This window comes from Erythranthe guttata, chromosome 8, assembly GCF_056151865.1.
Source record: "Erythranthe guttata isolate IM_541 chromosome 8, IM_541, whole genome shotgun sequence".
NCBI lineage: Eukaryota > Viridiplantae > Streptophyta > Magnoliopsida > Lamiales > Phrymaceae > Erythranthe > Erythranthe guttata.
Window position 1 is genome coordinate 4,362,093 of NC_142540.1, and position 25,818 is coordinate 4,387,910.

The following is a 25,818-nucleotide window of genomic DNA, read 5'->3' on the forward strand; positions in this document are numbered from 1 at the left end:
GATAGGAAAGGCGATAGAGTGGGAGGTCTCATCATCGGCAATGGAATCAAGATTTGGGGGAAAAAATCGATAATGTAGAGGAAGAGAGGGCCGGGCGGCTACCTGTTAAAAGATGAGGGAGGGGAGAAATTTGGAGAAAAAAAAATTGAGAACGTGATTGTATAGGATTAGGTGAATGAATATTGTTGATTTATATGCCTATAGAAATCAATTAACCTAAGTTGTAACAGTTAAGTTGTGGGAACACTATTCAGTTACAACTATAATTCTTGTGTTAACACAGTTATAAACTACTGAAAGCAAATAAATGAACACAAGAAATTAATGAGGTTCAGCCACAAATGTGCCCTATATTCGCGTGAACCTGTAAACACGATTTCACTAGTTCAGGTTTACAGTGTACATTAATAGGGCTTGTTAAAAATAATAAAGACTCCATCTTTAATTTTTACGCCGTTCTTGTACACAACTCTAATATCGTGTCTCTCTACAGCAATTTCACTCCGCGTGCGTTGAACCTTCTTTAAGCATGAACTCTCTTCAGAAACGTGGATGACCTCTCCCGAGATCTATGCTACTCGGTATATGTTGGCACACATCAATGAGGGCACAATACTGCTTTACAGTCTGCCCTAGCACGACTTCAATACGATGAGAGTTTTTTCTCCAAGAAAAGAGCTGAGATCTTCAATGACTTGTGAGACTTTATATTCGCACGAATTTAGCCTCCCAAAACCTTACATGATCTCCAAGAAATCGTATAACTAGGTAAGTAGAATCTTAGCCAACTTCTAACTCTATTCTAGATAAGTACAAAGATACTTAATTGGAATAAGATACATGAAAATAAATCAAAGTCCTAATAAGAATATTACAAACATAAGACTCTAAATAATTTCCAAAATAAACATGGAAATAAATCTTGTATAATAGCGAATTAAATTATTTATGGTAATTAAAAGATACTTTGAATTTATGGAAACAAAAATTTGGACCTCATGAAGGGTTTTGTCAAGGGGTGGTGATAAATAAATGACGTGTTTTAGTAAATGTATGACATTTAAAAAAAAAATTCAAAACCTAATATATCTATTCATATTCTTTCAAACTCTTTTTTATAAGTCTCCATTAACATTATTTTGGAAAAATATCACACAATTAATCATCATTAATCACCAAGAACATGGATTTATTGGTTTTGGAGGATGATAAGGCTGAAAATGAGGTAAACAAATTCATTTCGGTGCGAAATCTTTTTTCCTGTTGTATGTGCCAAATTTCCCATTTTCTATTTTATGTGCCATATTTTATAATATATATTAATTTTGTTACTACTTTGGACCAGAGTCATCTCGAGACGTTTAAAGAAGTCGGTTATAGCAAATATTTTCTATCGAACAAAATATTTTATCGTATAAACGAATTTAAAGAGTTTCTTCAGATGTGTTGAGACTGAAAATTATAGATAATAAATATAGTTTTATAGACGGTTAATAATAAATATTTGATGAGAATTAATTTTTATATTAAAATGTCTATAACTACTAAAAATACATCTTATCTTATATATAAAACGAAGATATTTTGACCTATAACTCTAACCCTAAACTTAGGGGTATTTTTGACAATTTTTATTCTCGCAGTTTCTTTTTCTTTTACAATAAAACCGGTTCATAAAACACAGAAGACACGATCAGTAACTGCTCTCCATTCATATATCACGTATTCCGCTTCTCCCGAAAATCCCTTTGAGCACCAATAACTGCAACAAAAAGTAATTTTATTTGGCACTGCTCAACATTCTTCATCTCCTGAAGCCAAGAATTATAGAGTTCCGTGAAGATTGAAGAAACTCCCTTTTCATCCCTCCCGTAGAAAACCTCAACGGGATTTTCCAAGCTTCCATATTTCGGGTATGAATTGAAGAAAACATCAAATTTTTCAGTTTTGTTAAGTCCTTTTGTATTCGGTGAATTTTTTTTCCCTTCAGAAATTAGGGGTCATGTGATTTGCGCATAGAGTAAAATCGGTGAAATTGAACTAACATACAAGATCAATGACAGTGCACAGTTGCCCATAGGCTTTCATCACTGGAATCTGATTCGTCAAAGGCCAAGCAAAAGTGGGGTGATTCGACTTTGTTGGTGATTTCAACCTCATTATTGGTGATTTCTTTTTGGTTTTTTTTTTTTTTTAAACTCTGTAGACAGGGTTAGGATTTGAGTTGCTTTAACTGTTTTTTCATCTTTATACGTCTATCTGACGAGGATATAACTTATCAATTACCACTAAAAAACTTATAGTAGCCTCCACTGATGCGCAGAATCTTGAACCCCCTCTGAAAGAGCAAACTAACAGCAAATTAGTAAATGTCGAGCCTCACTCTGGGAGAAAAGATGGTGGTAAAAAACTTATAGTGGCAGTGGGATGCATTTTGGAACCGAGTTAAACCATCCGGTAAAATGAGTTTTTATTATTCATACCGCAACGATTAAATTAGAAAATATTCATGTTCATATTTTATTTTCATAAGTGATCTTTAAGCTTTTTTTTCTTGATAGAAGTTGGAACCAGAGTTACAACTAACAAGAGATTTGGAATCACTAAAGGAAGAGAGCCTTCTTAATTATGTATGCAGTCTATGCAGAACTATATTCTGATTCTTGATATGGCTCTACTATTTGGAATGACATGTTTGCAGCAGCAGCAAATGGTGCGAGAAGTTCTCATCTCCATGCTTCCTCCTGGTGCGCCTCCTCGAGTATTGCCCCCTTTTTGCATTCTTTTTTTCCTGGCTTTTTATGAACCTTGGATTTATTTAGATGGAAACATTATTAATACTAACATATACTGTATGGAATTCGTATCAAAATAATTTTAGGATAAAATAACACGAACATCAAACGTTCATGTATTATGTTTATCGCGCATGTAGATTGTAGATACCAACATGTAAAATGAATTGTTCAAAAGTTGTTTTGAACCCCATTTCTGTTTTGCGTTTATGTAAAATTTGGTTTCAGAAAAATGTGTTCACCTGCTCAAAGATAAGAAGATCAGGGTGTGCAATACTTTTGCTAACAACAGAGGTAAGTCTGGATAAATTGTTTGATGCATCAGTTCTCATGGAATTCTCAAGTAGGGCCTGATAAAGACAGATCAAGTTCATCTGACCATGAATAAAGATCAAATTCTATTGCACGGTCACTTAAGCATTCCCAGCCTACTCTCTCCTCCAAAAATAAGTATATAGCCAAACTCAAAAGGATGAGTGCAAAGATCTTTATGTACGGTTCTTTGGCTCACAATGTCTGCATGTGGGATCTTGTGTGATCGAATGCGTATCAGGTTAGTACATCTCATTCTTAGTTTGCATTTTTTTTACTAATAATTTTACATTTGACTGGAATATCTATTAATTTTACATGTTGATTCTGCCTTGATTAATTATACTTCTTTTGCCGACATGTTGAGTTTTAGAAAATCCACCTTCTCATGGACATACTTTGTGATATTAATCGAAATTTATATTCAAAACTTTAAGATATTCGGGCACATGATATGATTATTGGAATTATTGGAGTTCCTCCAAGATTGTTTTGCTTTTAAAGAACAAATCTGATGTGTGCTCACTAATGTAGCTTTCTGGGAATTTTACATCTGTTTGCAGTGATGATGGAAGGATGTGCGATCAAATTATTCGATTCTAGATTATTTTTCCTCTGAGATCCATTTTTATATTTAGGGTTCCTTCGATACTAAAAGATGTGTATAATATAACAAATTGTTACAAGTATTATATTCTCTATTGCACACAATTAACTTTTTTATTATTCACTATCAAGTTCAATTGTTCCATATTGTAAGTATGAAAACTGTATATTACTACAACTTTTAATGTAAATATCTTCTGATTTATTAACACTACACAAAAAAAAAAAAAAAAAAAATAATGCGTTTGCTTATTGTGACAAAAGTCTCGAGAGAGTAATGGGATGAAACAAAATATATTTTGAGATGCATAAAATGTGAATATGGTTTAACCTAATAAAATCAATTCAACTGTTGAAAGTTAAAAAATACAGTTTCATGTATTAGCTCAACATAGAAATGTAGATGACCAATCATGTGATTCAACAAGAAAATGTTCCGAATAAAACTAAAAATGAATTATATTATGTTTGCTAAAAAATAAATTTCATCCTCGACAATTCTCTATTAACTTTGCTATGACTAATTGACTATAAACAAAAGTCTCGAGTAATCTCTCCAACATGACTGCATTTATCATTAGAAATCTTTTTCACCAAGGGTTACTAAACGCAATAATTTAAAAATACTCATCACCGACAAAGAAGAACGGACTTCAAATATTACAAGAAAGGTTGTTTACAAAATAAGTATTTTAAATTTACTATTATCACTTGCAAGAAATATTATTATTATTATTATTATTATTATTATTATTATTATTATTATTATTATTATTATTATTATTATTATTATTATTATTATTATTATTATTATTATTATTATTATTATTATTATTATTATTATTATTATTATTATTATTATTATTATTAAATTTTTTAATGAAAGAATATCAATTTTGTTAAAACCAAATTGTAAGATATAGATGGTCTTTCAGTGACTTCTCATATGTCAATCTTGAGGCAGTTAATAAACCACGGGATAAGAGATGACAAGTAGTGGTGATATTTTGTACTTGAACAAGTCATAAATTAAAACCCCATGTTGGATTGCTCAATTGTAAAAAGTACTAAACAAGTTCTCAATATTTGTTATTCATCTACTTATGATTTTTTTATGATGACGTGTACGTTCTCAATTATTTAATTTTAGTATATCGAGCATAATGCATTTTAAATAATTTATTTTGTACTCTTTTCGCAATGTATCCCGTGCAACGCACGGGTCATGGTTACTAGTTCTAAAATAAGGATAGTATATTCATCGTGTCCCTTTTCAAATAATCCCAATTAATAAAGGCGAACCAGGTATAAATAATTAGGCTCGAAAAACCCTTGAGCCATCACCCTAATTCAGTAATTCCGATTTCTCCTCTCTGCTCGCCGCTTCTAATTGACCGGAGTTTTTTTTTTTTTTTTTTCTCGAACAACCCCAATCGTCATCGCTCTACGCCTGAATTTGCTCCGTCGATTCCTATCTTTGGAAACCCTAGGGATTCCACCGGAACTTATCGGTAAAGATGGGCGACTATGGCGACGCCATGATGCGCGACCAAAACGCCGCCGTTCAGGCCCGTGCTAAGGCTCAGAACCGCGCCAATGTCATGCAACTCAAATTGGTAAACCCTCGTATGCTGAATCTGTTCTTTCTTCTACCAGTCTAGAATTCTAGGGTTTCTTTGATTAGATTTGATTTGCTGTATTTTCTCGTAACTTTGGTGGTTGTAAATCTGTGCAACATTATATTTTCCTGTTCTTTCTTCTACCAGTTTAGAATTCTAGGGTTTTTCATATGTTTAGTCCGAGAACATGTTTTTTTGGGGGTTTGTGTGAAATTTATCAATTCAGGCTGTGGGGGAGTGTGAAGGGGTTAACAGAATCTCATTATGTCGATTTCACGATATTCGCATTTACTTTACATTGACGTAATTGGGTGATGTGGACTGCATCATACTCGTAATCTTTCAGTCGGGCATATTTCTTGTTTCGTTAATGTTTTATTTTTACTGATCTTGCAGATAGGTCAGAGTCATCCAACTGGTTTAACCACAAACCTTCTTAAATTGTTCGAGCCCCGTCCGCCATTGGAGTACAAGCCACCTCCCGAGAAGAGGAAATGCCCGCCATATACAGGTTTTTTGGGTTCTATTGTTGTGTTCAAGTATTATAATGTGGTGGGGTTTGGTCTGTAATAACTATGAATTTACATGGTATTATTTCCTTTTTCAGGTATGGCTCAATTTATTAGTAGTTTTGCTGAACCTGGTGATCCTCAATATGCTGTTCCTGTTCAGAAGGGTGAGACGCCGGTAAGTCTTTTGTCTATCTCCTAATATTTTTCTGCAGCATTTTGTTTATTAGGAACTTCGTAGTTCTTTCGCCATTTGATAGTCCATGTATAGAAGTTTATTTTCTTCTGTTTGAAAACTATTGATTTGATATTTAGCTTATATATTTTTATTATGTTTATATTATATATATACAGGCAGAAAGAAAAGCTCGGATTCACCAACTACGTCTGGAGGAGGGAGCCAAAAAGGCAGCAGAGGAGCTTGAGAAATGTGATTATAGTTTTCTTTCATTTTAATATCTATCGTTGCCCTCTTTATGAAAATGAAAGAAATCTTATATGTGATTTTCTATGCAGATGATCCAAGTAATGATCCGAATATTTCTGGAGATCCTTACAAAACATTGTTTGTGGCTAGGCTGGTTAGTAGTCCTTTTTATTGATAATCAGTTTCTAGTGCATTATGATATATTCCTGGTTCACTTTTTTGATGTTTTTTTTTTCTATTTCAGAATTACGAGACAACAGAGAGCAGAATCAAAAGGGAGTTTGAGGCTTACGGGCCTATCAAGCGGGTAGGTATTATGGAAAACCCCCAAGTGTGGGGTTTGGTAAGAAAATTTACGTTGGATTTTGGGTTGGTAAGAAATTTTACATGTCAAAAATCTACTTCAACTTAATCAATATTCGAAAATCGAAATTTCTAAAAAAAGTGGTATGGATAACTAATTCAAATGAAGCTAATTCTGGTTTATTTTGTTAGTTTTGGTTTTCAAACAATTTGGTACATGTGGTATCCTTCTAGTTTGCTTCTAAATGAACATAATTGTCACAATTTTACTTTCATTTCATCGACAATAATATAGGTTATTAGTGTCTATCGTTTCAATTATTATGTTTCATGTGTCTCTTTGTCCAATATGTTTGAAAAATTACATCAACTCTGCTAGCAACTTGCTGGTCATGTGACAAGTTTAAAATATTCTTGATTTCTTGATTATGATGGGTGATAACAGATAGGTTATTTTGTTAATCCTTTGGTTGCCCTTCTGGTGTTTTGGGCTTAAAGTTCTCTTTAGTCTAGGAAGAAGTTCCAGGTATTAGGCATCTCTTGGCTCATAGAGTTCTTCAGTGTAAGTATCAACCCTCTAATAGGGGAAACACTTTTCCTTGTTTGCTCTTATTTTACACGTGGAAGTATTCAATATCAAAAGTGATGCTTAATCCAAAGCAAAGGTGAAAAATATTATTTTGTGAAGAGCGATGGTGCTATGTACCTTCTGGATTTTATTCCAAGCAACCTGGAGAGGCAATTTCTTCTGCACTGGGTATAATGCATTGGGAGTAGTAGCATCTCTCTCTTCCCTTTTTTACTTTCTAGTAAATAGTGTCTTCCTGCTACTAAATCGTACTTTTGGATTTAAAGGCTGTCGAAAATGCTCCAACGATTCTGAAGATATCCCGGTATTGAATATTACTTATAGTCATTCTTATTATTATTTTTAAAAAAATAAAAATTCCCTGGTAAGGGGAGGTTAGTGTACTTGTCAACTGGTAAATTGGCCGCCGTTTTATAGCAATCCTAGCAATGATGGTGATGCATCTGGCCTGGAAGATCTATGACTGAAAGGTGAGCACGGCTAATTAGGCATAGTGTGCCTGTCTGCCGTGCCCTTAGGCTTATATTGTACAGTAAATAGTACGAAATCAAGTTGTGATTGGAAATTTTTCTCTTGTGATGTATAAACATTTTGATTATGTAACTATAACCTATTTATCATATCCTTGTGAGTTTCAGGTTCGCTTGGTTACAGATACGGAGTCAAGCAAGCCTAGAGGCTATGCCTTTATTGAATTCGTGCATACTCGAGATATGAAAGGTTTACTTGCGTCCACTGATCTTCTCCTCTTCATTCTATTCGTGCATATCCTTTATTTGACACTTCGTATAATTGGTGTCTATATGTTATGCAGCTGCTTATAAACAAGCAGATGGAAAGAAGATTGATAACAGGAGAGTGCTCGTGGATGTCGAGCGTGGTAGAACTGTTCCAAACTGGCGTCCTCGTAGGCTTGGTGGCGGACTTGGAACAACTCGTGTTGGCAATGAAGAAGTTAACCAGAGGAACGTAGGGAGGTAATGCTAGTGGTTTTTTAGAATATAGTCAATACTTGCTCAAGCAATTACTTGGAGATTCATTTATTTTCAACAATAACCAGTAGCAGAAAATTCTTCAGTTGATGCTACCTGATGATTGTAGATGTATACTAAGAGGTGTTCTGAAAGAAATGGACGCAGTAGTTTTATGAATGTCTTAGATAGACCCCTTGTTTGTAAAATTAGGTCAATATGTACTTGTGAAAGTGTAGTTGACAATTTAGTTGATGTTGAAGCGCCACGTGACACATGTAACGGATAGATGATAAAGTAGAAGTGGTTGAGAATTGGATTGAGTGAGGAATCTGATCTGACGGGCAGATTGATTGCTTGGCTTCTATTTATAATGGAGGATACTAGTTGTGGTTGAACTTGTAGATTATACTAGCAGCTGTCTGTTGTGTTATATCCTTGTGTATATTGTTATTTTATACTCATTTGTTGGGATAGTGTTGCTCATTTCACTCTATAAAATGTAACATAGATTCCTTTTCATTTTACAGAGAGCCAGTTCAATCTGGAGGAATATCTCGATCGGAGGAGCCTAAAGTCGAAAGAGACAGGTAAACATTTGCTACAACACCTATACCATATATGTGAATCATTAATCATATCTTTTGCTATACTAATTGCTTCTGACAAGTTACTGTAAAAATTGTATGGAACAGTATATATTTAGGGGAAGTTGTGTCTTTCATTTTTTCGGGGACTCTTACATATTAGGAGACTTAGAAGTCTACTGTGTAAATTGCTCCATTGTTTCTGGGAAATCCTAATTATTGTTTCGTTCGTATCATTTGCCTTAGAATAGAACTGATTGGGCTTATCCTGTCATTTAGGTCTTCGTTTGGGAATGTTGATGGCATTGATAAGATCAATTGAAACGATGACGAACTTAGGATGACGTTGTCCATGATAGTGTAATATATGATTATCTTATATTTGGGTTTTGATAACATCCTTTGTATGCTTGATGACAACCCGAGCTTTATCTTGAAATCTGAACCCCAAACATTTGAAAACCTTGATTATTGTTTTTCAAGTCCAGTCCTACTTCCCAAACAAAACATAGGTCTATTTTTGGGAAGAAAAAAACGGTGACTGACTGTAAAAAGTTTCAGGGAGAGAGAGAAATCTCGTGACAGAGGAAAGGATAGAGATAGAGAACGCGAAAGATCTCGTGAGCTATCACACGATAGGTCAAGGGATCGTGACCACAGAGATCGTGACAGAACCAAAGAGAGGGGTTCCCGCGAGAGGGACCGCGGTAGGGACCGCACGGGGGAGCGGGACCGCGAGAGGGACCGACCCCGTGACCGCGAGAGGGGCAGAGACAGAGGCCGAGACCGTCATCACGACAAGGAGAGAGAGAGGGAGAGAGATAGAGATTACGAAGTTGTGGACGATCGTGGTCGTTCGACTGAAAGGGATAGGAACTACGATAGGGGCGCAGATGCAGAGGATAATAGCCACCGTGGGTGGCTTGATCAGCCGGCGGAGCGTGCCGGCGGTCACTATGATGACTACTATGGGAACCGAGGTAGGGATAAATATGATGATGCGGATGGTGAGGGTGATAATAACGATAGGTACAGAGAATCTGACAGGTACGGTCAAATGGAAGATGATGATGGTTATGGTTACGAGAGAGGTGTGTCTGAGCCACGTGACAGGGCTTACCGCCGCTCAGACAGGTCAGTTTCTCGTGAGGCCGAGTATTGAATATGATGTTGTCTGCTCGTTTGCTGTCATTTTGATTTCCCCTAGACAGTTAATTCTACTTTTCGGGTAAGTTGGATTGGAATTCTGAGACGTTTTTTTTTTTTTTTTTTTTTTTTGAAGTGGTTATGTTTGGTATATTTACTACTGGATTTCCTGGATAAACTCATTTTTAACTTTAGTTTGTTTTTTTGGATTTCATTATCTCTTGCTGTGGTTTGTGCAGTGTATTTCTATCTCTCTACTGCCTTTTGTCTTTACGTAGCCCGATTTTCTTGTATTTCGTATTATTGTTGTCCTCCAATTTTCCGTCTCTTCTATTTGCACGTCGCTTTCTTCGTATGTATTTAGCTGATAGCTAAAAAATGGTAAAATCATCAAGTATTAGTGCTAGTGGTGTGGAGAAAAATCAGTCCTTTCTTAAAATAGTTGATACATGAGTCTATTGCAATAAACACACATAATGTATATATAAATACTTATATACATACAGATTACAGAAATTGTACATGCCAATAAGTATTAATCCACAGATACATAATCATATCATGCGATGAAAATTCCAGAATCATAAGTTGATTTTCGAATATGAGAGCACATATCAAACATCTTTGTTGATGGAAGAACTGTAGCCATTGTCATGGTACCTATCCCACAGCATAACTCCTCCATACTTGTCGGAACCCTTTATAACCGGAAGCACTTGTGAAATAAGATAACTCGCCGGAACAAATCCAGTACCAGCGGCTTGAGCAGAAGCCGGCAATCCCAGGAATATCTTTCCCGCCGGAATTGAATTCCAATCATTCCATGCATTCTCAAAACTTTCCATCCCGGAGGAATATTGGCATGGAGCGTTGTTGTAGAATTGCACCCACACGTAGTCGAAAATCCCGGTTTGGAGGGCGTTTCCGATGTAGTAATCGGGAAAAGGGCATTGTGGGGCCGCACTCAAGTACACTTTCTTGCCGTTAACCTTTCCGTAATTGGAAAGATATCGTGCCAAATCATCCCAATAGAGATTGGTTCCTCCCTCTATATCAAAGTCGATTCCGTCCAATATAGCGTCGCCTAGTGGACGAGATGACGATTTTCCACCCAAGAAATTGTTCCAAAGATAGGTTGCTACCTGCAACGGCGAATCCAAAATTTTATTCAAGTGTTTCAAATTAAAATTAAGAATGTACAAGTCCTAGGGTGGAAATTGGAATGGAAATTTTGAATTCATCTGATTTCAATCTGAATATTTCTGATTTTGGAACAATATTTCTCACTTCGAATTACGGAACTTCAGATTTTTCCGAATTTCCTTTGGAATATATATTCGTTTCCGATTTTCAATCCAATTTTAATTTTCAAATATTCCATTTTTTTCTTCGAAAGTGCTAATTTCGATCCAATTCATCCTATTTCCACCTCTAGTCAAATGCATGTACACACTTGCAATATCTAGTAGATTCGTGTGTTATTGATTACCTGTCTGGCATCCTGAGAAGAGGCGAGGTAGTAGCTTCCGGCCCCACCTCCGATGGAAAGCATGACTTTGATACCTTTGGCCTGACAAGATTTGATATCAGAGCTCAAGTTGGTGCATCCGTTGGTGTAAGGATCGCAGTGGCCAGCAAGATTGATCATCGGAGTTTGGCCGTTGCCGAATGTCGGAAGGAAGGCTATGTTCACAAAGTTATAGTTTCCGGTGGCACATGTATCGGCCAATGTGCCCTCGCCTCCGTTTTGGCCCCAGTAGATTGAGATTTTTCCGGCATTCGAGTGTGAAACTAAGATTGAAATTATGGAGATGAAGAAGAATGTGATGAGAGAGGTTGGGTTAGGTGATGATGCCATTTTTGGTATTAGTGAATGATTTGTTGGGTTATATTGAGAAGTTGTGGAGATGGGGAGTTTGTTTATATAGGAGATGAGAAGATTGGATGATGGTTTGTTGAGGACAATGGGGAAAGTATAAAATTTGTGATTATACTATTAGTTGTCGTGGCGTAGAGGGGCTGGTGATTGTGGTTTTTGGACTCTTGATTTAGTTCTCTACTAAATTGGATTTGTCTTTTTCTTGATTTAATTTTGTCTTTTAATCATTATTAATTGTCATTAGATGTTAAGCAATAGCGGTAAAATTAGTGAATCGGATGTTTTAAATCATTAGGCATCCTTCTAATGCGCCAAATAAATGGTCCAAGTCAAATGTAATTACGAGCCAAAATAATAGAAACGGAAAAACAAAAAAAAAAAATCAAAATGAAAATATTAAAAATATTTTCCGATGCCGGGAATCGAACCCGGGTCCCCTGGGTGAAAGCCAGATATCCTAACCGCTGGACGACATCGGATTGATGTTAATTTGTTACTAGGTTAATTATATATACTATTCGTGACATGAAAATGGAACTTAAAAGTTAAGAATATATTCGTACATGAATTGTACTAGTTTAAGGTTGTCTTAGGAGGGTGTTTGTGTTGATGTATTGAAGCAGTTTATTGACGATTTTCGAGGTAAACTTGCTTCCTTGCACATTTGGTTAAATCAAATATTCATGGATATTTTTGACACTGTACCTTTATATATTGGAAAATTGTATAATTTTTGAATAATATACCGGGATCATGTTGAACAAAAATTACATAAATCATGCGGTAACCAACGCCTCGCATTCCACATTAATATCGACACCCAAGCGGAGTTAAAAAAACATATTTTTATCTTTTTTATTCGTTTTTAACTTTCCATTTGATTTTGTTTACTAATTTTCTTTTCTTGAATTCAATCCTATTTCCCCTTATCCTTTTGAGTGTCAAACTGAATATACCATACCCTACGAATAAAACACACATGGTGGGAACTAGCAGAGCCATACTTTTTAGTTCGGGGCTGAATGCATTAAAAAAATAAAATTGAGGGGGCTGTAAATGCTAGTGTACACAAACAAAATTATATTTCTATATAAATTAATAAAATTTAAGAAATGTTCGGGGGAGGGGTCATGGCCCCCCGACCCTATGCTGCTCCGCCACTGATGGAGGGATCATTTGTTTCTGGTGTAATCCTAAGCTAAGTGATGATGCACTTACATACGGTCAGTACGAGTACTTTCAAGTCAAACAATTGAGAAAAAAACCATACAGTCTTAACAAGAAAAAAGGTGTACGAAGCCTTGGTCTCGTTTGATGGTCATCGTATATATTGCTGTTTTAATTATATGAAGCGTCAACTAGTTCTGAGTTTTACAACTTGTTCACGAGAAACTTATGAACAGTTAAAAAAAAAAAAGTAAGATAAAACCAACGAAAATAGGCGTGGGAAACGAAGCTTTATCTCTGTGATATCAGTATAATTAAATTCCGACCAAGTCCTATTAATTTGCATCTTCCAAGTACCTGTTAAACTTGTGGTACTGTTAGTTTGCCAACTCGCGGTGACAGTATAAATTGCGTATCCACAATCGTCAAAACCTTCGGTATTGACATTCCTCCAGATATCACTATCTCTGTAAAAAAAAAAAAAAGAAAACAAATACATCACTACCAACGGACATCTTTCGATCTTTTTTTCTACTATCACACAAAATATTGAAGTGCCATAGTTCGATTATTTTATTTTATTTTATTTTTTAATTTTACCTATGCCCTCTCTAACAGAAAGATTAGGCCTCATAATATCTTTGGAGTTAATAAGGAATATGTCTCCAAGATAAAGATGATTGGTCGGCACATAAACACAGCAAAGCTCCTCTGCGCCCGAAGTTTTGCGTAGGATAATAGTCGATGTAATAAAACCAATCGCATACTCTCCGATACGAGGATGCCTTACTATGGCCACTTCCTTGAAAGCTTGAGAAGTCTGATCTGAAACTAGTCATATTTGACTTCAGCAATTTTTTTATTCTTTTCGATTTATGGTAAAATAGATATCTCGATTTTTCTACCTGGAGAAATTGCGGCACTGATTTGTTTCGAGGCAGCATATATATAGCTCATTAAGGGCATCTTTTTAATGAACCATTCTCCCAATGCAAGAAGCGAGGCACCAACCCACGACGACATAAACACTCCCACGAGGAATATGAAAGTAATCGAGGTTAAGAATCCGAGACCTGTTAATGGTTAATTAAAACTAGAGGAAGAGGTCAATTTGTACTTCATACTTTTAAGTGAATTAAAACCACTAACAAACAACGAGATTAATTACCTTGTTCCTCAAACATATACATAGAAATGCAGACACTGAATTGTTAGCCTAATTCATGCAAGGTAAGAATTTGATCATTCTTGATATCTGAGCCGTTCCATTTTTTAAAGCCAATTTTGCAGCAATCAATTAATCAAGTTCTTTTTTTTTTTTGGCACGATTGTGCTTCTTAGTTGCACGAGGGAGAAGAAAAGAAATGATCCGCGTACCGAATATATTCATCCCGAGATGAATGTAGATTGGTGAGAAAAATCCATCAACCAAATGAATGAACCACCAAGTTATATAGAATGTGATGGCAAGAGGAAGTAAGATCACACTGCAAATTAATAATATCGAGTTATCGGACAAATGGTATAAAGAAAAATAAAATAAGGGAATGCAATTTCAAGAATCAACTCTCTAAATTCTCAAATAAAGATCCTCAAGAGATAATACGAACAAATACGACCGCCAATAAGATGGTGATTACAAGACTCTCTCATAATCGAGTTAAGGAAGTTCATATTCGCTATAGTTTTTGCTTCATTGCTTCTTGTTGAAGTTCACAGAAGCAAATTGAGTAAGTTTAATGAGTGTGAAAAACAGATTAGCACATTGTAGTAAAAGTTTTCAGCAAATATTTGTTTTTCGTTTTTGTTTCGAGCAATATATTGATTAACGTAACATAATACTACTTGGTAAATCATTGAACTAACCATCCGGTCATAAACTTCTTCCATGCCCAACTACGAATCACTTTGCCCAATGCCTGCAAATTAAAAGATTAAAAAAAAATTACAATATATATAAATATAAATTATATAAATTATCCCCCTGTTAATCTTTTGAACAAGTATTAGACACTAATTAAACAAAGCAATTAAGGTGATCATAAACACTAAAAACGAATTTTAAAAAAGGAAAATTGAAGTAATGCTTCGCCGAATCAATTGAGCACAGAATTTGAATTCACACACACACACACACACACACACACACACACACACACACACACACACACACACACACACACACACACACACACACACACACACACACACACACGCAGAGAGTGAAAACGAAAGAGTAAAAACAGAGCTTAATTTCATGAAAAGTAGAAGGATGAATAAAAAAATTCAATCATACAATGCATGCAGTTCACACTGAGATCTTAAGGTGATAATTAATTAATCGAAACATGAGTTTTACACAAATGTATGCGTGTTTTATGGGCGGAGGGGGGAGGACCTCGTTGCCGGCGGGGGCGGCGGCGGTGGCGGCGGGGGAATCAGAAGGAGAAGAGGATTTGGAGCAATTAGCATTGTCGGTGATCGATAAGGGTATTAAGCGTTCGAGATCTCTATCCATCTCTCTCGTTCCCATTTTCTCTCCCTCGGTTTCTTTGTTACTTACGAGCTTGCATTATTAGATGTATGTATCTTTTGTTTTCCCTTTTTAATTAATTAATTAATTAATTCTAATTCCATTACATTTAATTTCACATTTCATATATTGCCTTTTTTTTAATGCTGCTCCAATTTAGAGATGCTATTGAGAATCACATTTAATATTATTAAATACTCTCTCCGTTCCAAAATAATTGTCGTTTTAGGTTGTTGTTCGCATATTAAGAAAATTAATAAATATGCGAGGATTTTAGGAAAATACATATAATATGACTAAAATACTCATGTAATTAATTATATCTCAACTAATCAAGAGTAATAACTAATAAGGGCACAGTTGAAGAAAACATTAATTAATGCAGCATTGGAATTTTAAAGTGACCGATAATATAGAAAAAAAAAACTCCCCAAACCGACAGTTAAATTGGAACGTAGGGAATATCGTATTTTAGTTTGGTTGAGAGATTAGTCATGATTAACTAAATAATGGAACTTGTTTGATGTTTAATATCCCAATAACTTGATGGGTGACCCGCAAATATTAGGTTATTATATTTTATCTCGCCTTTTAGGCATGTTTTTAATTGAATCTTCCGAAGGCTAATGATACCATTGAGTTTCATTAAATTATTTAATTTTATCTTAGCTAATCTTATCTTGACAACCGAACGAGAACTTAATGTATAGATTTGATAAGAGGAATGGAACATACTGAATAGTAATATAATAAATACCATCTAATCCAAACTAATTCGATACTTTGTTGTTGCCGGAATAGACATTCATCCAAACCATGTATAATGAATACATTGAGTAAATTTTATATGTTATAACTTATACCTTATGCAAACCAAGTTCTATTTTATTTAGGGGTCATTTGCAATACACCCCTCCTATAGATAAAAAATAGTGATATGCCCATGCCATAATTCTTCCTTTGTGAAAACCCCTTAGAATATTTATTTCCAATTTTACCCTTATACTACTTTTTTTAATAATTATTTATTACTAACAAAATTCCTATTAATAAGGAAACTAAATCCACGTTTTTTTATTATAATTATCTACTATTTACAAATTTCCTATTAATGAGGCACCTAAATCCCGTTAATTAGGATTAATTAGTATAATTTATCTCAATTATTTATTTTTTCTCTCTTTCTATAATAACAATTTAATTCCAAAAAATGTGCTTCCAAATTCCTAAAAAATTGCTACCAAATCAAAAGAAAAATATATTTTCGGATTTTTTTTTTTATTTTTTTTTTATATTATTTTCGGACTTTATTTAGCCATTTTTTATTTATTTTTATTTTTAATATTTTTACAACCCGAATATGACTATAGTTGAATATGACTATATGTGACTATATTAACCGTAGTCATATTCTTTCTTTACATTGTTTTTTTTTTTTTTTGAAATTAAAAATTCCGATTATATGGCATAGTCATGTTTACCGAATCATATAAAACAACGAATATTCCCTATTGTTTACGAAAACAATCCAATCAATATCCACACAAAAAATCAATTTGAATCTACTTACTAGAAGTCAACTTGAAATCAGAAGATAGATTATATTCAACAATAGTCATATTCATATTCGAAAAATACATAAATATGACTATAGTCATGTTACTGTTGTTGTTCAAATCTGGAAAAAAAATCGAAAGAGAGAGTGGGGAACAAACAAGAAATTCATAAATCACTAATCGAGTGAATCAACAATAGTCATAATTATTAACAGAACAGTGAGAATATGACTATTACATGAGTCATATTCAGTAAGTCAGTCAGTGAGAATATACCCTCGCCATATCCATCAACATTGTAAGTCATCGATATATCCCTCGCATTCAAACTGCACCACTTATCAGTGACAACCAACGAGATCTTCATACACAAAAATCACCCTGACCTATCTTCACCCCAAATGAGCCCCCATACTTCAACACAATCATCAAGGTTGACGACATGCTGTGCAGCACTACACAAAAAAATGAGAATGTGACTACTATGTGACTACTGCTGATGAATAAATCTGCACTACTCTGTAAATGCAAATCACATAATATTATGTGAATTCAATTCAACCACAACAAACACATTGAAACTTACACTAACATATCAAGTAATGCAAAAAATAAATTACAAAAAATTACACTAGCGTATCAATTAACACAAATCGAACAAAAGATTTACAGAGTAGTCACAACGTGACTCTGTATAAAACGGAATAAATTTTTCAATCAGTAACGATCATTTACACCAATTAAGACGACCCAAAAAGAAACATAAACTAATTGTCCCATCTTTATCAAGCAATTAATCAACTGTAAAAAAAATGGAAATTTTACTAGAATCTCAGATTTCCCCCAATAATTAGACCTAATTGGGAATATAACACAGGCCCTAAAAGCAAAAATGAAAATAATGCTCATTTCAACCAGAGAATGGAACCTAAACGAGAAGTAGTGATGGTTACCGTATTATCTCTCTGAATCTGGACTTTCTTGAATGGTACAAAAGAATCAGAGTCAGTGGACATTGCACGAACCTGATGGAGAGAACCGGAGGGAAAGAAATGTGTTCTTACGCAATAAAAATTCGGTTCTACATACACACACATATCTGAATACACACGAGAATCACGTCCACCTATATCCGCCTATAATAAAGGGAAACGGTTATGGAAAGATATCGTGATTAAATATTTGATTTATTATAAAAAAACTGTTAATAAGGGTACTTACGTCTTATTATGTTTAATTGAGGGGGTTTCACTAATTAAGTTTGGGATGTGGGTTTGTGCAAAAGTCTTAAAAGTCAATTGGGTTTTACTCATATTATTTTCCATTTGAGGGGGGTATTGCATATTTCCCCTTTTATTTAAGCAAACGATGAATTGCAAAGAAATTGTCATATCATTTTATTTTAGATTCGATCTTATTTAAGGCTTTGAAAAATATATATTTTTCTACTTTGGTAAATTTTGAAATGGTACTAAATTTTAAAGCAAAAAATCCAATTTTCATTTCTCAAATTGGACCGTTTTTAAAAATTTAAGTTCTAGTAGAATTATGCTTATTATGCTTTAACTATATTTTACTATTTATGGTAATATTCATTTAAGCCTTCGGTACAAGTATTAATAAATAGGGGCTATTTGACAAACACCCCTCATTGAATTTTGATTTCATTATAAATCCATTTTATTAATTGGTATTTGACATAAATCCATTTGATTCAAATTATCTTAAATGCCCCAGTTATACTCTCTCTCCGAAATAACTCCTCACAACGTTATTTTAGTTTTTTGCTTATTCTTTTTTTTTTTCCGAGAAAATATATGTTTTGTTTTTAATTTTAAAACAAAATATTACTTTTATTTTATTTCAGTTTTTTTATTTAGTTTTTTATTCTTTCCACCAAGTTTAAAAATATGGTTTTAACCCTCCATTTTATTATTATTATTATTTAAAAAAATCAGTTTTTTTTTTAATATTTCTCATCAGGGTTACGGAAATTAAAATTCATCGGAAACTATTACAAATTTATCGAAAACCAATGTAAAATTATCGTAAAATTCACCGTAAAATTAACGTCAACAAACTTATCGAAATCCACTAAAAACATACGTAATCCACTACTAACACAACTGAAAAAATAACAAAGAAATAAAAAAATGTAAATTCATTCGAAAATCCACTATATTGGAAACGTAAACCACTACTATCTTCACGAAAAAGTGCATGACCAGTACACCACCACCAACAAGGCCGCGAGGATTACTAAATCAATCTGGACAAGAAAAAAAAATTATCAAATGAAAACCAATTTCCAAAAGCAAACCTTGGTGTCACACCATCGTTGGTGGGAACAAAAATTCGGGAAGCTTTCGTAATTTTTTTTTTCCAACCTACTAATATTGCATAAATCTGTTGAAACGAAAAATGAATGAGGGAACAACAATAAAAACCACTCTGTATAAACAACTTTATAAATATAAAACACATTCTATATAAACTGTTATATAAACATGAAAACCACTATGTATAAACAACTATATAAACATGAAAACCACTATGTATAAACAACTATATAAACATGAAAACCACTATGTATAAATAACTATATATAAACATGAAAACCATTTTGTATAAACAACTATATAAACATGAAAACCACTCTGTATAAACAACTATATAAAAAAGAAAACCACTCTATATAAACATGAAAATCACTATGCATACTTATCGAAATTCATTATAAATATTAGTGAATTTTAAAGGACTCACATATACCAAACTATATATCGAAATTTAAAATTGAAATTAGATCATACATAACTATTAAGATTTAATGCTTGAAAACCACTATTGAATTAATTATTTTTTTCAGAAAACAGAACATACTTATTTTTCATCATCATACAAAATAAACAAAGCACGTATTCATGGAGAAAAGATAACGACAACCCCATTTAACTACATATGATCCTCGTCTCCCATTTATAAACAAAAACCACTATTTGAAAAAATCATCATCTTCTTTTTTGAAAAAGAAACGGGGTGCAGAGGAAAATTTGGTTAACTTTTTTGAAATTAATTGAAAACAAATGTCAAAACCAAGCTACTACATATATATAAACAACAGATTATATTATTAATTTGCGTAGCTGGAAAATAATTGATAAATGTACTGCTACGTTATTGAAAACAAATTTCAAAACTAAGCTACTATATACAGATAAACGCCAATTTATATTAGTTGGAAAATAATTTCATAAAATGTACTGCTACGCTAGTGCCTAACTGCCTATCAATAATTAACAAAATTAAATCTAACAAAAGACCAAACTAAATCATTATAATTCAACAGAAGACTAAATTAATGCACATATATATATATGTTATGTATAACACCACCTCTCTAAACCCTTAATGCCTGACATCATCCATTTCATCTTTCAATTTGAAGAATTTAAAATAAATTTAACGAAAAATAGGAGAATAGAAAATCTCAGACCAGGGCCGTTCCTGAGAATTCGGGGGCCCTAGGCGAGATTTAAGAACAATTTAAAACGGGGCCCCCTATTTGACAAAATAATCTTATTAAAGGGCGTTCGAAATTAAATATACTAAAAACATATAAAGTAATATTTTCTAAGAATGATGGAATAAAAGATTACGGGGGTTCGGGGGCAGTGCCCCCGAAATAATTTTTGAGATGTATGAATATAAAGTAACTTAAAATATGAAAAAAAAAATTAAAAATTGAAAGGATGATTTGCTGGTTCACTTCCTCCTTATAGCAAATAGACTTTATAAATATTTATAAAACTTAAATACACTAATGGATATTAATTTTTATTTTAGGTATAAAAATAAATAATTAAGACATTATAAATTTTATATTTAGGGGCCCCAAGGTTAAGAAAATTGTAAAAATATATATTGATCATTTATTTTAGAACTGATCGATGTTCTGAAATATTATATATAATAAATTTTAAAAAATAAGTATTAATATATAAAGTGCATATAAAATAATTTGGGGGCCCTAAATTTTCGTAAAAATCCGGGGGCCCTAGGCGACCGCCTACTTCGCCTCCCCTCAGAATCGGCCCTGTCTCAGACCATGATAAAACCATTTTCGAAAAGAGGAAGAAGAAAATAAAAAAATCGGAATTAATCGGCGAGGGAAAATAGTGAATATTCCGGTGAGGTTCAAAAGGATGGCAGCGGCCTTGGACGAGATGGCTAGGGTTAGGTCATACGAGAGCAGCGGCAGCGAGCATTCCTACGTGGCATTGTCCGATCTCGTCAGTTCCTTCTTCGAGAGGGAAATCAGAGAGCAAATTACAATAACCGACGATCTCGTCAATTCCTTCTTCGAACCCAGATTCTCGAAGAGATTGGTATGAAAGATCAGGCATACATAATCGTCAAATAAACACACCAATTGTAAAAAAAAAAATTAAAAAATGAAGAAATTAACAAACATAATCCGACCGACAGCATAGAAAAACACAATGGCCAACAGAGAGACCAAACATCGTCACGCGAGGGAAAAGATGATTAGAAAATTACCCGAGAAATGCGAAAAAATAATTGGGGCAACTTGAGAAGAGAAGAGGCTGCTATTGTTAAAAAAGAGAGGGAGAAGAAATCTGAGGAAAAAAAAAGAAAATAATAACGTGAGTTATAGAGCTAGATAAAAGATATAATAGTGAATTAAATTATTTACGATTAATTAAATAATATTTTGGATTTATCTTAAAAAAAGAAAAAAAAATTGGACCTCTGCATATGAGGGGTGTTTGTGAAAATCCCTAATAAATAATAATAAATAGGCTAAATTCCACTTTCCCCCTTGTACTTTGGCTGGATATCACTTTACCCCCTTGTACTCTCAATTGCATTGATTCGGCCCCTTGTACTTTGGTTCGATATCACTTTACCCCCTTCTACTCTCAATTCATCGATTTTTCCCCTTGTACTCTGACTCGATATCACTTTACCCCTTCTACTCTCAAGTGCATCGATTTGCCCCCACGTACTTGAAAAAGTATCTCAATGTGGCCCTCGCCGTTGGTTTTCAGACCTTTGACCTTAACACCGTTTGATCTAAGTTTGAAAATTACAAAAAAGCCACCCCTCCCAGTTTAAATAATTATTAATTAAAAAAAATTGTGCCTGGCGTCGTGGACTATTTTTCTCGATGTCTTGAATTTTTTATTATGTTATTTTTTGATGTTTTTTATTTTTTTATTTTTTTTAATAATTATTTAAACTGGAAGGATGACATTTTAGTAACGGTGTTAAGGTCAAATGTCTGAAACTAACGGTGATAGCCACATTGAGGCAATTTTTCTAGTAAGGGGGCAAATCGATGCAATTGAGAGTAGAAGGGGGTAAAGTGATATCGAACTAAAGTACAAGGGGGCAAATCAATGAGTTGAGAGTAGAAGGGGGTAAAATGATATCGAACCAAGGTAAAGGGGGCAAATCGATACAGTTGAGAGTACAAGGGGGTAAAGTAATATTCAGCCAAAGTACAAAGCCTAATAAATGTGTATGAACTATGAAGAAATCCACATAATTGGCTAAAATACGTCTTGTTATGTATTTTTTTAATGATTAACTAGGTGATGAGAGCAAAATTGAAAAGAAAAATTGCATTGTTGTTATGTAAAATGAAATTTGAAATTGATGGAATATTAATAAAATAGTATATAATTTATCATATATTTGCATTTAACATTTCAAATATATTTGTTCAATTTTAATTTTAATTTTTTTCCTTGTAGCGCAGCAGAGCAGAGCTCTCTCTCCGTACAGGTCGACTACTCTCTTCAAAATCTCACAAGAATCCCTCTTTCTCTTCGAATTTTGCCCTAAAAAAGGTGGAATTGAAATTGGAATTAAAGCATCAACTTGCAATTCGGCTACGGAATCGGGTGGATTTGAACACAATCAGAGGTAGGACAGAACTCCGTTCCCGGTTCAGGATAGCAACTCAATGATAACTCGGTCGAAACTCGTAGAACAACTCAGAGATTACCAGATCCGATCCCAGCACAAGTGCCCCGCCCTCACTGTATTCTCTCCCAAACCTCTTCTCTCCACCTGGTACGTTTACGCCCTTTCTCACCGCCTAATTGTGCTTCTTATTGCTCGCCAATTTATTAACCTCGATCATCAATCAATCTTCGATTTATTTGCTTCGAATTCGTTTATTGTATTTTGGCCCCAAAAAGAAAATTTAATTTTTTTTTTTCAGTTAGTATGTATGCTCCTGCTATTTGGGGAAATTGATTTCAAGACACATTCTTTAAATATTGTGTTACATCCTTCAATTTGGGGGGGAATGTGTCTTGTCGTCAAGTATCAATGGTGTAAATGAACAAATTAGTTGATTAATTATGAATAGGCTCCACTTAATTACACTCGGGACCTCCTTCCGAGATGTGCGTCTCGACAGTATTACGAATGGGACTAATTCACCGTCAGGGAATTAAATTTGGGCATTTTATATAGTTCGAATTAAGCCTCACTGATGTATGTGTTGATCGAAGAGAAGACCTTGCAAAAAATATTTGGAGGGCCTAAAAACATTTTTTCAAGCGTTTTTAAAGCCGAAGATATAATGGTGTAGCTACCAGCCTATCGCGAAGGGCTTCCGTGAAGTGGCATCGTGCCCTTCCAGCCGGGAAAAAGTTCTGTATTTTGTCCATGGATTTTTAATTTTTAATGGCGTGATCCCTAAACTAAACATAAATTCCCCATAGGCCCAATCCCAACCATATACCATGTCCGAATCACAAGTCGGTAATTCTAAAGTTATTGTTTAATTCTGATGGTGCGATATCTTCTGAATTAATCTCAATTGAGACATTTGTTAATCAGATATGCTCATCTGTTCCGAGATATTCTACATGTGTTATTTTCTTTGGTTGTACTACCACAATTTTGATTACAATGAAAATAGAACGCGGAGACGTTTCAAAATGAAATATTTTATTTTTCCTTTATTGGGGTGAAGAACGTGAGATATGGCTGCACCTTGTATATTTTGTAAAAATTACATCTTCTTATTTAACGAACTATCACTATCGGATTAGTTTGTTTGTTGTTGCCACTATTGATGCTAACCGCAAGAGTTGAGATTTTAAAGCTTGCAATTCTTAGCTGAAGATAGTTATAAAATCGTTGGTGTTCGTCATATTAACTAGGAACTAAGTTTCATCCTAACGATTTTAGTAGACAAAAGATGTTGCCTTTGGTGATTTTTTGGTGTCGCCTACCATTTGGAAATTAAACCGTCGTGAACACTTTTTGAGCTGTGTGAACAAATAAACAAATAAAACAAGATTTTCTATTGTTTACTTACTTGATCCTCTAATTCCAGTGATCATATTCAACCATGAAAATGTAAACAATACATAAGAAAACGAGATCGTAAATGAGCACCTTGCAAACTGCTGTTACTTAATATTAGAAATTTGATGTATGCTCGACTGCTGGTGAATCTGATAATAAGAAAGAACAGTTTGCTTAATTTCGCTTAATGTCAGTGCGGAATCGTATGTTTCTAAATACCCATATAATTATGTTGAAAGTTAGTTTTACTGTACTTGTCTTTGAGTTAAGTTAATTGAATGCCTTTAGATGTAATTGGCCTCATTAGTCATTAAGGTTTGAATCCCTGCTTTTCTACGCATGAACATAATTCTTCAAATCTGTCAAATCCCGAAAAATGTTGACCAAGATTATTATTTCCCCTTTCTGCTAGTTCTATGTATTAAGAGGTGACTAATTATTCTGTAATATTTCAGAAAAAAGAAAAGAATAGTATATTTGGATTTCCATTCAGTGTCTATTTATATTTTAATTATATATTACATTATGTGAAATGCCGAATCAATTCCGTTTCTTCAGTCTTGGTGGATGTCTGGATAAATCGTTTTCTTGACTACTTCTGGATAAATAAAATCGTTTTGAATAATACCACTTTAATATTTTCCGTTTTACTCCATTTTCCAAATTTCCGTTTCTTTCACTTGTCAAGCATCTATCTATCTATACATTATCTTACCCTTTATGTTTTTCTTATTTCATTCAGGACTGATGTTGCAGTTGCTATTTTCTGGGCCGTGATCTTTATCGTGCTTCTAATTACATCATATGCCACCCTTTACTTAAAACACTACTGGGTTTCTTTCTTCATCGTTTGCCTCGGCATCCTCGTTCCTATTCGTTTGAAATTTTCAAGGCAGTCCCTCGCAAGGAAAAGGGATAGAAGATTGTTACTGCCTCTATCCATGTGAATCACCCGCAGCAAAAAAAAGTCGGTTTTTTTTTTTTCAGTTACTTTTCAAGAAACTGAGAGCTGCAAACACCAATTGACTTACAAATTTGTCAACCTTCTATATGAAATATAGTTTGGCTTTCTCCAAAAAGAAAAATATGAATTATTCGAGGAAAATCTAACGAGCCCTTTGAGGTCTTTTCGTTTTGCAGCTATTCAATTGTAAATGTATATCTATCTATAGGTAGTCGAATTTAACATTATTTCATATTTGCCATTAAGTTTGTGCTATTAGAGGTATGCTCAATAAATTTCTAGTTAGTAAGCAATAGTAATTAATTTGATGTTAATCTCTGTTTTTTTATTAACTATCAATATTTAATTTTCAAAAATAAATCACACGCTAGGGGCATCTTTGGTTTGCATTATTAGCAGGGATGGGATGAATTGTACTCTTGGGTACAATGTTTGGTTCGGTTGATTTGCCGTCCTTGACTAATGACCCAACTATTTTAATCAACCAATTGAATTATTAATT

The 25,818-nt window shown here is 33.9% G+C and overlaps 4 protein-coding genes, 2 long non-coding RNA genes and 1 other non-coding gene across 11 annotated transcripts; 3 read left to right on the forward strand and 4 right to left on the reverse strand.

The window, feature by feature from the left end:
- The first annotated feature begins 1,679 nt into the window (after positions 1–1,679).
- Positions 1,680–3,818, forward strand: LOC148768335 (uncharacterized). Of its 4 annotated transcripts, none has more exons than XR_016033076.1 (6): positions 1,680–1,913; positions 2,064–2,144; positions 2,324–2,457; positions 2,562–2,761; positions 3,024–3,348; positions 3,671–3,818. It is a non-coding gene; the product is annotated as an uncharacterized LOC148768335 (long non-coding RNA). The 4 variants fall into 4 exon arrangements; XR_016033075.1 differs by having other exon boundaries at positions 2,562–2,747; XR_016033074.1 differs by having other exon boundaries at positions 2,562–3,348.
- A 1,135-nt stretch (positions 3,819–4,953) lies between these two features.
- U1-70K (U1 small nuclear ribonucleoprotein-70K) lies at positions 4,954–10,078 on the forward strand. The gene is made up of 10 exons (XM_012978645.2): positions 4,954–5,329; positions 5,729–5,843; positions 5,940–6,019; positions 6,196–6,271; positions 6,358–6,422; positions 6,513–6,575; positions 7,799–7,880; positions 7,975–8,137; positions 8,662–8,721; positions 9,280–10,078. The coding sequence occupies exons 1-10, from the start codon at positions 5,231–5,233 to the stop codon at positions 9,878–9,880; spliced, it is 1,404 nt and encodes a 467-aa protein (XP_012834099.1). The 5' UTR covers positions 4,954–5,230; the 3' UTR covers positions 9,881–10,078.
- Positions 10,079–10,276: 198 nt separating this feature from the next.
- Positions 10,277–11,805, reverse strand: LOC105954960 (acidic endochitinase). Its single transcript, XM_012978646.2, has 2 exons — positions 11,354–11,805; positions 10,277–11,006 (listed from the first exon to the last, which is right to left on the reverse strand). The coding sequence occupies exons 1-2, from the start codon at positions 11,720–11,722 to the stop codon at positions 10,479–10,481; spliced, it is 897 nt and encodes a 298-aa protein (XP_012834100.2). The 5' UTR covers positions 11,723–11,805; the 3' UTR covers positions 10,277–10,478.
- A 345-nt stretch (positions 11,806–12,150) lies between these two features.
- On the reverse strand, positions 12,151–12,222 carry TRNAE-UUC (transfer RNA glutamic acid (anticodon UUC)). Its single transcript has one exon. It is a non-coding gene; the product is annotated as a tRNA-Glu (tRNA).
- A 773-nt stretch (positions 12,223–12,995) lies between these two features.
- On the reverse strand, positions 12,996–15,463 carry LOC105954949 (protein LIKE COV 3). 2 transcript variants are annotated; one of them, XM_012978634.2, is made up of 6 exons: positions 15,309–15,463; positions 14,777–14,829; positions 14,288–14,397; positions 13,816–13,983; positions 13,511–13,735; positions 12,996–13,377 (listed from the first exon to the last, which is right to left on the reverse strand). In XM_012978634.2, exons 1-6 carry the CDS (start codon positions 15,441–15,443, stop codon positions 13,271–13,273), a joined length of 798 nt encoding a protein of 265 aa, XP_012834088.1. In that variant the 5' UTR covers positions 15,444–15,463; the 3' UTR covers positions 12,996–13,270. The 2 variants fall into 2 exon arrangements, with proteins under 2 accessions (XP_012834088.1, XP_012834086.1); XM_012978632.2 differs by having other exon boundaries at positions 13,133–13,377; positions 13,511–13,741.
- A 1,567-nt stretch (positions 15,464–17,030) lies between these two features.
- On the reverse strand, positions 17,031–18,058 carry LOC148768337 (uncharacterized). The gene is made up of 2 exons (XR_016032824.1): positions 17,953–18,058; positions 17,031–17,454 (listed from the first exon to the last, which is right to left on the reverse strand). It is a non-coding gene; the product is annotated as an uncharacterized LOC148768337 (long non-coding RNA).
- Positions 18,059–22,854: 4,796 nt separating this feature from the next.
- Positions 22,855–25,630, forward strand: LOC105954950 (uncharacterized). Its single transcript, XM_012978635.2, has 2 exons — positions 22,855–23,101; positions 25,095–25,630. The coding sequence occupies exons 1-2, from the start codon at positions 22,992–22,994 to the stop codon at positions 25,297–25,299; spliced, it is 315 nt and encodes a 104-aa protein (XP_012834089.1). The 5' UTR covers positions 22,855–22,991; the 3' UTR covers positions 25,300–25,630.
- The last annotated feature ends 188 nt before the right edge of the window (positions 25,631–25,818 follow it).

Bases quoted from the DNA above. Each gene is read 5' to 3' on its own strand.
- LOC105954950 (XM_012978635.2), top strand. From the start codon at position 22,992: ATGATAACTCGGTCGAAACTCGTAGAACAACTCAGAGATTACCAGATC. The intron at 23,102-25,094 runs GTACGTTTACGC...TATTTCATTCAG, and splicing joins AAACCTCTTCTCTCCACCTG to GACTGATGTTGCAGTTGCTA.
- LOC105954960 (XM_012978646.2), bottom strand. From the start codon at position 11,722: ATGGCATCATCACCTAACCCAACCTCTCTCATCACATTCTTCTTCATC. The intron at 11,007-11,353 runs GTAATCAATAAC...TCGCCGTTGCAG, and splicing joins CTTCTCAGGATGCCAGACAG to GTAGCAACCTATCTTTGGAA.
- LOC105954949 (XM_012978632.2), bottom strand. From the start codon at position 15,443: ATGGGAACGAGAGAGATGGATAGAGATCTCGAACGCTTAATACCCTTA. The intron at 14,830-15,308 runs GTCCTCCCCCCT...TTTAATTTGCAG, and splicing joins CCGCCCCCGCCGGCAACGAG to GCATTGGGCAAAGTGATTCG. The intron at 13,984-14,287 runs GTACGCGGATCA...AACCATTAACAG, and splicing joins TCTCGGGATGAATATATTCG to GTCTCGGATTCTTAACCTCG.
- U1-70K (XM_012978645.2), top strand. From the start codon at position 5,231: ATGGGCGACTATGGCGACGCCATGATGCGCGACCAAAACGCCGCCGTT. The intron at 6,423-6,512 runs GTTAGTAGTCCT...TTTCTATTTCAG, and splicing joins CATTGTTTGTGGCTAGGCTG to AATTACGAGACAACAGAGAG. The intron at 7,881-7,974 runs GTTTACTTGCGT...TATGTTATGCAG, and splicing joins GCATACTCGAGATATGAAAG to CTGCTTATAAACAAGCAGAT.